Genomic DNA, 9742 nt, shown 5'->3' with positions numbered 1-9742 from the left:
TGAGGTGTATAGATATATATTTATAGCCAGATTGACCAAGAAAAAAATAGAAGACACAAATTACCAATATCAGGAATGAAAGAGGGGAAAAACATTAAAAGGATAAGAAGGGAATATTACAAACAACTCCATGTCCATATTCTGTAATTTGGATGAAATGTACAAATTCCTTGAGAGGTCAAACTACCAAAACTCATTCAAGAATAAATAGATAACAGAAAAATTCCTCTATCTATTAAAGAAATTGATTGTAGCTAAAAATTTCCCTAAAAGAAAATTCCAGGCACAGGTGGTTTCATAGGAAGTTTCTACCAAATATTTGAGGAAGAAATAATACTAATTCTATACAATGTTTTCCAGAATATAGAAGAGGAGAGAAAACTCCCCAACTCATTTTATAAGACCAGCCAGGGTTAACCTAATTCCAACCCAGACAAAGCAATTACAAAAAAAACTACAGACTAATATCCCTCATGGACATAGATGCAGAAATCCTAAGCAAAATAGTCACATGTCAAATTCAGCGATATTTAAAGAGGATAATACATCACAACCAAATGGAGTTCATCCCAGAACACAAAATTTGTTCAACTTTCAAAAGTCAATCAATTAAAAGCCCATCATATTAACAGACTAACAGAAAAATGTCCTTAAATATAAACCTAACAAAATATGTATTAAAAATACTATAGGCTAAAAATACAAAACACTGATGAATAAAATCAAAGAAATTTTAAATAAATGGAGAGGTGTACCATGTTGATGGATTGGAAGACTCATTATTGTTAAAATGTCAGTTGTCCCAAATTTGATATGTAGGTCAACAAAATCCCAATCAAAACCCGAGCACGTTGGTTCCAAAATTTATATCAAAAGGCAAAGGAACGAAAAGAGTTCTAAAAAAGAATAACAAAGTTGGAGGATTGACACTACCCAACTTCAACATTAACTATAAAGTTACAGTAATCAAGACAGTGTGGTATCAGTGAAAGGACAGACATATATATCAATGGAACAGAATAGAGAGCCCAGAAATACACACAAATATAGTCAACTGATATTTGACAAAAGGGCAAAGGCAATTTAATACATAAAGAATAGGCTTTATAACAAATAGTCCTGGAATAACTGGGTGAGCATATGTAAAAAAAGTGAATCTCAACCTAAACCTCACACCTTATCCAAAAATTAACCCAAAATTGTTCATAGACTGAAATGGAAAGTACAAAATTATAAAACTTCTAGAAACTTCCTGTTTTCCATAGGGCAAAATCTGTATGATCTTTGGTCACAGGTATTTAGATGGGATATCAAACAGTGTAATCCATAAAGGAAAAATTGGTAAGTTGGACTTTATCAAAATCAAAAACTTTTGTTCTGCAAAACACACTATTAAGAGAAGGCTAATACCAGCCACTGACTGGGAGAAACAAGTTGCATATCACATGTCTGATACAGGATTTGTACCTAGAATATATAAAGAACTCTTAAAATTCGACAGTAGGAAAACAATCCAGTTAAAAATGGGCAAAAGATCTGAACAGACCTCTCCAAAGAAGATATATACATGGAAAATGAGCACATGAAATATGTTTAACATCTTTAGTCATAGGAGAATGAAATTAAATTAAATTACAACTGCAATGAGATACCACTACATACCTATTAGAATGGCTAAAATTAAAAAACAACAAAAACTAGACAACACTAATTGCTGGCAAGGATGCAGAACAACAGGGACTCTTGTTCATTGCTAGTGGGAATGGAAAATGGCATAGCCAGATTGGTAAACAGTTTATAGTTTCTTATTAAGCTAAACACACACTAACAATACACCCAGCGATACCAGTCCTAGGTTAATAAGTTATGTTGATATCATTTGTCCACTGATATGATGTGGCAGGGACACATTACCTCAATCCAACCAAAATTCATAACCTCAGTCCATTCATGATAAAATGTCAGACATTCCACATAGAGGAATATTCTACAAAACACCTGACTATTACTCTTTTTAAAACTTAATAAGCTTTAATTTTTAGAACATTTTTAGGTTCACAGCAAAATTTGAATGGGAATCTCCATATATTCCCTGTCCCCACACACACCCAACTTCCCCCACTATCGACATCCTGCACCATGATGGTACATTTGTTACAATCCATGAACCTACATGACATAACATTATCACTCACAGTCCATAGTGTACATTAAGGTTCACTCTTGGCATTGTACGTTCTATGGGTTTAGACAAATGTATAATGACATGTATCCACTATTAAAGCATCATATGGAGTAGTTTCACTGCCCTAAAAGTCCTCCGTGCTCTGCCTATTCATCTCTATCTCCTATGCCCTAACCCGGGGCAACCACTGATCTTTTTACTGTCTCCATAGTTTCGCCTTTTCCAGAATGTCACATAGTTGGAATCATACAGTATGTAGCCTTTTCAGATTGGCTTCCTTCACTTAGCAATATGCATTTAAGTTTACTATTACTCTTCAAAAGTGTCAAGGTCATGAAAGACAAGGACAGACCAAGAAACTGTCAGTCAGCTAAGGAGACATGACAATTAAATGTAATGTGGTATCCTAGATTGGATCCTAGAATGAAAATGGACATTAATGGAAAAACTGGAGAAATTTGAATGAAGCCTGAAGTTTAGTTGATAGTATTTACCAATGTTAATTTCTTAGTTTTGATAAATGTACTGTGGTTATGTAAGATGTTAACATTAGAGGAAGCTGGATGAAGGGTAAACGGAAACTCTCTGCGCTATCTTTGCAACTCTCTGTAAATATATCATTTCAGAATAAAATGCTCAAAATAAGTCTGGTTATAGAAATATGTAATTTATATCTAATCTATTTTAAGGAAGTAAAACTATAATATATGATATAGTTTTTAAAAGACTTCTCAATGTGATTTAAGATGTTGTCATGATTTTTCTTGTTCTTATATCCCTCTCAGGATGGATAGTCAAAGCCCTGTTGTTGTTGTTGTTGTTGTTGTTGTTGTTGGAAAAGAAAAAAATGCTTTATTACTCAAAGTGTTGATGAGATTACCAGACAATGGGTATTCTTATAAATTGTTGGTAGAGTATAAACTGGCACATTCTTTATGAAGTGCAATTTGACAACATTTAACCAAATTTTAAGAAAAGAAACATGCACACTGTTTGACCTAGCAAATGCAGTTCTTTTTTTTTTTTAATTGAGATAACATTGGTTTATAACATTATATAAATTTCGGGTGTACATCATTATATTTCGATTTCTCTTTAGGTTGCATCATGTTCGCCACCAAAAGACTAATTACCATCCATCACCACACACGTGTGCCCAATCATCCCTTTCGCCTTTCTCCCTCCCCTCTTCCCCTCTGGTAACCACCAATCCAATCTCTGTCTCTTTGTGTTTGTTGTTGTTTTTATCTTCTATTTATGAGTGAGATCATATGGTATTTGACTTTCTCCCTCTTACTTATTTCACTTAGCATAATACTCTCAAGGTCCATCCATGTTCTCACAAATGGCCAGATTTCATCCTTTTTTATGACTGAGCAGTATTCCATTGTGTATATATACCACACCTTCTTTATCCATTCGCCCCTTGATGGGCTCCTAGGTTGCCTCCAAGTCTTAGCTATTGTGGATAATGCTGCAATGAACATAGAGGTGCATGTATCTTTATGCACTCGTGTTTTCATTTTCTTTGGATAAACATCCAGCAGCAGAATAGCTGGATCGTGTGGTAGTTCTATTCTTAATTTTTTGAGGAGTCTCCATACTGTTTTCCATCTTGGCTGCACCAGTTTGCACTCTCACCAGAGGTGTATGAGAGTTCCCTTCTCTCCACATCCTCCCCAACACTTGTTATTTCCCATCTTGTTGATTATAGCCATTCTGACAGGCCTGAGGTGTTATCTCATTGTAGTTTTCATTTGCATTTCCCTGATAATTAGTGATGTTGAACATCTTTTCACGTGCCTGTTGGCCATCTGTTTATCTTCTTTGGAGAAATGGCTGTTCAGATCTTTTGCGCATTTTTAAATTGGATTGTTAGTTTTTTTGTTGTTGAGTTATATGGGTTCTTTATATATTTCGGATATTAACCCCTTATCAGACCTATGGTTTGCAAGTATCTTCTCCCAATTGTTAGGTTGTTTTTTTTGTTTTGTTGATGGTTTCCTTTGCTGTGCAGAAGTTTTTAGTTGGATGTAGTCCCATTTGTTTATTTTTTCTATTGTTTCCCTTGCCCAGTCAGACATGATACTGGAAAATATGCTGCTAAGACTAACGTCAAAGAGCGTACTGCCTATGTTTTCTTCTAGAAGTTTCATGGTTTCAGGTCTTACATTCAAGTCTTTAATCCATTTTGAGTTATTTTTTGTGTGTGCTGTAAGATAATGGTCAACTTTCATTTTTTTGCTTTTGGCTGTCCAGTTTTCTCAACACCATTTATTGAAGAGACTTTCCTTTCTCCATTGTATGTTTTTGGTTCCCTTGTCAAAAACTAATTGTCCATAGATGTGTGGGTTTATTTCTGGGCTCTCTATTCTGTTCCATTGATCTGTGTGTCTGTTTTTGTGCCAGTACCACACTGTTTTGGTTACTATAGTTTTGTAGTATATTTTGAAGTCAGGGAGTGTGATACCTCCAGCTTTGTTCTTTTTTCTCTCAGGAGTCCTTTGGCTAATCAGGGTCTTTTGTTGTTCCATATAAATTTTAAGATCTTTGTTCTATTTGTGAAAACTGTTGTTGGAACTTTAATAGAGATTGCACTGAATCTACATATTGCTTTAGGAAGTATGGACATTTTAATTATGTTAATTCTTCCAACCCAAGAGCACAGAATATCTTTCCATTTCTTTGTGTCTTCTTCTATTTCTTTCAACAATGTTTTGTAGTTTTCAGTGTACAGGTCTTTCACCTCTTGGTTAAGTTTATTCCTAGGTATTTTATTCTTTTTGTTGCAATTGTAAATGAGATTGTATTCTTAATGTCTCTTTCTGCTACTTCGTTAGTGTATAGAATGCAACTGATTTTTTTTTTTTTTTTTTTTTGTGAAGGTCAGCCCTGAGCTAACATCCGTGCCAATTCTCCTCTTTTTGCTGAGAAAGACTGGCCCTGGGCTAACATCTGTGCCCATCTTCCTCCACTTTATATGGGATACTGCCACAGCATGGCTTGACAAGTGGTGCCTTGGTGCGTCCCCGGGATCCGAACCCGGGCCACCAGCAGCGGAGTGCGCGCACTTAACCGCTATGCCACTGGGCCGGCCCACAACTGATTTTTGTATGTTGATTTTGTATCCTGCAACTTTAAAGTCTTAATTTATTATTTCTAAAAGTTTTTTGGTGGATTCTTTAGGGTTTTCTATATATAAAATCATGTCATCTGCAAATAGTGATAGTGTCACTTCTTCCTTTCCAATTTGGATCCCTTTTATTTATTTATTATTTTTCTTGCCTGATTGCTCTGGCTACTGCTTCCAATACTACGTTAAATAAGAGTGGTGAAAGTGGGCATCCTTGTCTGGTTCCTGTTCTTAGAGGTATAGCTTTCAGTTTTTCACCATTGAGGATGATATTAGCTGTGGGTTGTCATACATGGCCTTTATTATGTTGAGGTACTTTCCTTCTATACCCATTTTATTCAAGGTTTTATCATACATGGATGCTGCATCTTGTCAAATGCAAAGCACTGTTTTTAAAGTCGCTTGTAATTTTCTGCATGGTCATGCCATTAATTTGATAGACAGTCAGGGTCAAGTGTTTCTATTTATTTTAAATACGGGAGAATTTTTTTCTTTTTGATTTCTTTTAATTATCTAAAAACTGTACATACATCTGAAGTCACACTACATTTAAGTTCATCTTGCTTCCATTTCTGTCCTCTTCTTCTCCTTATAGGTAACCATCTTTATTAGTTTAGGGGTTTAATCCTTCTAGTTTTCTCTGAAATTTTAAGCAAATTATCTCCTTTCTTACCAAAACACTGTTCTGAAGCTTAGTTTTCTCAGTGAACAGCATATCCTAGAGATGACACAATACCAGGATACAGAGAACTTCATCATTTCTTCTTTATAGCTGCACTGTATGTTTTTATAGTTTGTTCAAACAGTCCCCTATTGACGAGTGAGTAGCCTAATGAATTATTGCTGGTGTATCTTTGGGATAAAAGGGAGATTGCTGGGTAAAAGCCATTGTAAATGCGTATGTGCTTTTGTTAGGTATTATGGTAGTGCTGTACCAACTGCATTCTCACAAGCTAGTTATGTTTTTCCATATGAATATTGTCAAAATATTGGATTTTTCCTAATTTGATTAGGTGAAAAATGGAATTTGAGTATGGTGTTAATTTTTATTCTTTTAATACAGTAGACTGAATACCTTTCCATTGTTTAAAGACCATTGCATCTTTTGATAATCTGTCTCTTCATGTATTTTGCCCGTTTTTATCTTGGAAAGATAAATTTTTTTTCTTCTGAATTTTTAGAAATTCCTTTTTTATATATTATGGACACTTGCCCCTTCCCATGATATGAGTCTTTTTTTTTTTTTGACTTTGTTTATAAAGGTTTTTTTGCCATGCAGATTTTTTTTATTTTAGAAAGTAGTGAAATTCTTAAACAACTTAGGTGGTAAATTTGGATTACTAAGTAGTGAAATTCTTATAAAACTTAAGATTTCATACGAAGATTAACATTATTCCATTGCACCAGAGTAAAAGCCCTGGACCAAAGTATGAGAACCACTGTTGGAGCTGTCCACTCAACTGAATTCTTTTCCCATTCTATATTCATTAATTTATTCATTCAACAATATTTCTTGAATTCCTCATCTGTGCTAAGAGTCTTGAGAGCAGAATTAGCTGCATCTAAAGTCAAGGGCTCCTATTCCAGACTGGGTCTTGAGACATGTGATTTTGGCAATGGCTGCTTTGACATCCTTGTTTCTCAGAGTGTAAATGAGAGGGTTGAGGATTGGTGTGAGAATAGCATATGCTACATTGCCCATGATGTGGAAGTCGAGGGGCAGGTCAGCCCTATAGGCCACGTAGGCTATGGCAATGGATGAGTAGTAGGTGCCAACCACCAGGACGTGGGAGCTGCAGGTGGAGAATGCTTTTGAGCGTCCTTCTCGGGAGCTGATGCGAAGCACTGAGGCCAGGATGTGGGCATAGGAGAGAAGCACCAGGAGAAGGGGCAGGAAAGACACCACCATGGCGATGCAGAAGCCCATGAGAGTCTGGGGGGTAGTGTCAGAGCAAGAGGCCTGAACCAGAGCCAGATGATCACAGAAGCAATGGTAGATGTGAGCAATGTTGTTATACACCATCTGGGAGGTCTTCACTACTGCTGGGATGGGCAGGAGGAAGGCAGTGAGCCAGGCACTGGCTGCCAGTGCAGCATTGGTCCTTGGGGTCATGTGGACAGGGTAGTGCAGTGGGCGGCAGATAGCCACATAGCGGTCATAGGCCATGACCACCAGGATGAAGGCTTCTGAGCATGTGAAGCTTTGGAAGAGGTACATCTGCAGTAAGCAGGCAGGGAAGCTGAGGAAGTGGTCCCCAAGAAGGAATAGGGACAGCATCTTGGGGACAGTGGTTGTGGTGAAGAGGATGTCCAGAGCAGAGAGGTTGATTAGAAAGAAGTACATGGGCTTGTGGAGGCAGGGCTCTGCCACTACAGCCATCAGGATCAGGGCATTACCCATAAAGATGAGAAGATAGAAGAGGAGGAAAATAAAAAACACAAGGAGGAAGAGGGACTCTGGCAGAGAGGGAATGCCCACCAGGTAGAACATCGGTGAGCCATCCACTGATCCATTACAGGTCATGGCCTCCATACTGAGACAGAGCTGGATTTCTGGCAAACGGGCAACTGTAACATCTGGACACTGGGAACATCTGGAAACCATTGAAACAAAAGATTCTGGAACGAGAATTCTATGTTTACTCTATAGTTAATATAAGCACAATTATTCACAACCAACTCTAGAGGACAAATGGTGGGCTGTGGTATTGACTTCTGCCATGTGAACTCAAAAGTCCTACCTTTATTCTTTTGTCAAATATTAATTATTAATTAACTAATAACCTACCAAGTGGAAGTCATTATGCTGTATTCAAGTAATAAAGTGATGAAAGTGAAGAAGGCAGACAAAGTTCCTATTATCTTAGAGTTTACATTTTGTGGGGAAAATCAGATCTAAACAGTTGATTATTGAATCATGATTGTGAAAAGTGCTCTGGAAAGATTTATGCTGGTCTTCATCTTCAGTTCCGTGTTGTCTGGTTTGTAATGTCAGATCACTTAAATCAAGTCCTTAAGCTCATGCCTCTACTTTTGCATTCACTCAAAGTTCCACCATGTTGCTTTGGAGTGGCTGCTTTCTCCAAGCTTCTCTGCAACATACTGCTGCTTGCATACTTATCAAGCTTATTTCTCTCTTGTATGCCTTGAGTAGTGGTTCTTCCCGACTCTATTTAAGCTAGATGTCTGGACTTCTGCTCCTGTGTAGGATGTAATAGGTCACAGTAGCCCAACACTTCCACTGCAACAACTAGGAAAACCTGAATAAATGACACAAATCACATTTTTAACAAATTGGAGAAACATGGGTGCAATAAGGATGAGATGAATTGAATGCCCAGGAAGAGGGACCCTCCAGAGTGAACTGACAATCATCAGCTCTTTTATTCTCTGGGAATATTTGATTTGGGGACCATTGTGTGGCTTGGACTTGGCTCAGGCAGAGAGACATGGGTGAGAGAAGAAGAAATCAGCAAGGCTTTTGGCAGTCAAAAAGAGCTTGCAAAACGTATTGGAAATTTAAGGCACTCTAAATATGTAACAAGTTTTCCCCGTTGGACATCTTCTGAATTTTGGGGATATGCAAAGGAGGCTGGGGAGCTAGATTGAAGTCTTCTAAAAGACAGAACAAAAGAAGGCTTCTACAAGACAGATTCCATGATGCTTAAGAGATTAGAGGGAGGGGGCATGCCTCAAACACCCACTGGTCTTCCCCTCAAAACAACTTAAAGATTTTTGAAGCTCTGTATGTGTGTATGTCGAGGGGAGTGGTGCCTAAGACCTAAGCTCAAAACCTCCAAAGGATATAAACAAATCTCCCACAATCTTTCAGGGATCAGGAGACGAGATGAGCCAGGCTATCGACCCAAGGCTCAGGATGTCCATACTTCAAGAATAAGAACAAACCAAAGTTACACTAAATCTTACTAAAACTGAAACTCAGCCCTTACCTAACTCAAGACTTGATTGGCTTAAGGCAATCAGCCCCTCACCCTACTTCCTAACAGAAGAAAGGGAGAGCTCTATCTGGTGAGAGATATCATCTACTATAAAACATGTTCAGCCCACAATAAAAAATTATTAGACATGCAAAAAGGCAGGAAAATGTGACCAACAATCACGAGGAAAAATACACAATAAAAGTAGACGTACAGATGATCAAGATACCTGAGTTACTAAGGAAGACTTTAGTATAACTGTATTTTATATGTTAAAGAAAACAGAGAAAAATATTGACAAAATGGATTAAAAAATAGAGAATGTCAAAAGAAAATTGGAATCTATTTTTAAAAGAATCAAATGACCATTCTATAACTGAAATATCCCATATTTGAAATAAAGAAATCATTGGATAGGTATAACAGCAAACTGGGCACAGAATAAGACAGGTTAGAGACATGGAAAATAGATCAATAGAAAGTATC

At 37.1% G+C, this 9742-nt stretch overlaps 1 protein-coding gene across 1 annotated transcript; it reads right to left on the bottom strand.

The window, feature by feature from the left end:
* Positions 1-6870: 6870 nt before the first annotated feature.
* LOC131407943 (olfactory receptor 2AT4) lies at positions 6871-7851 on the bottom strand. The gene has a single exon (XM_058544535.1). It carries the CDS (start codon positions 7849-7851, stop codon positions 6871-6873), a length of 981 nt encoding a protein of 326 aa, XP_058400518.1.
* Between the last annotated feature and the right edge of the window lie 1891 nt (positions 7852-9742).

This window comes from Diceros bicornis, chromosome 7 (genome assembly GCF_020826845.1).
Source record: "Diceros bicornis minor isolate mBicDic1 chromosome 7, mDicBic1.mat.cur, whole genome shotgun sequence".
Taxonomy (NCBI): Eukaryota; Metazoa; Chordata; class Mammalia; order Perissodactyla; family Rhinocerotidae; genus Diceros; species Diceros bicornis.
This window is presented reverse-complemented; position numbering and strand designations above follow the sequence as displayed.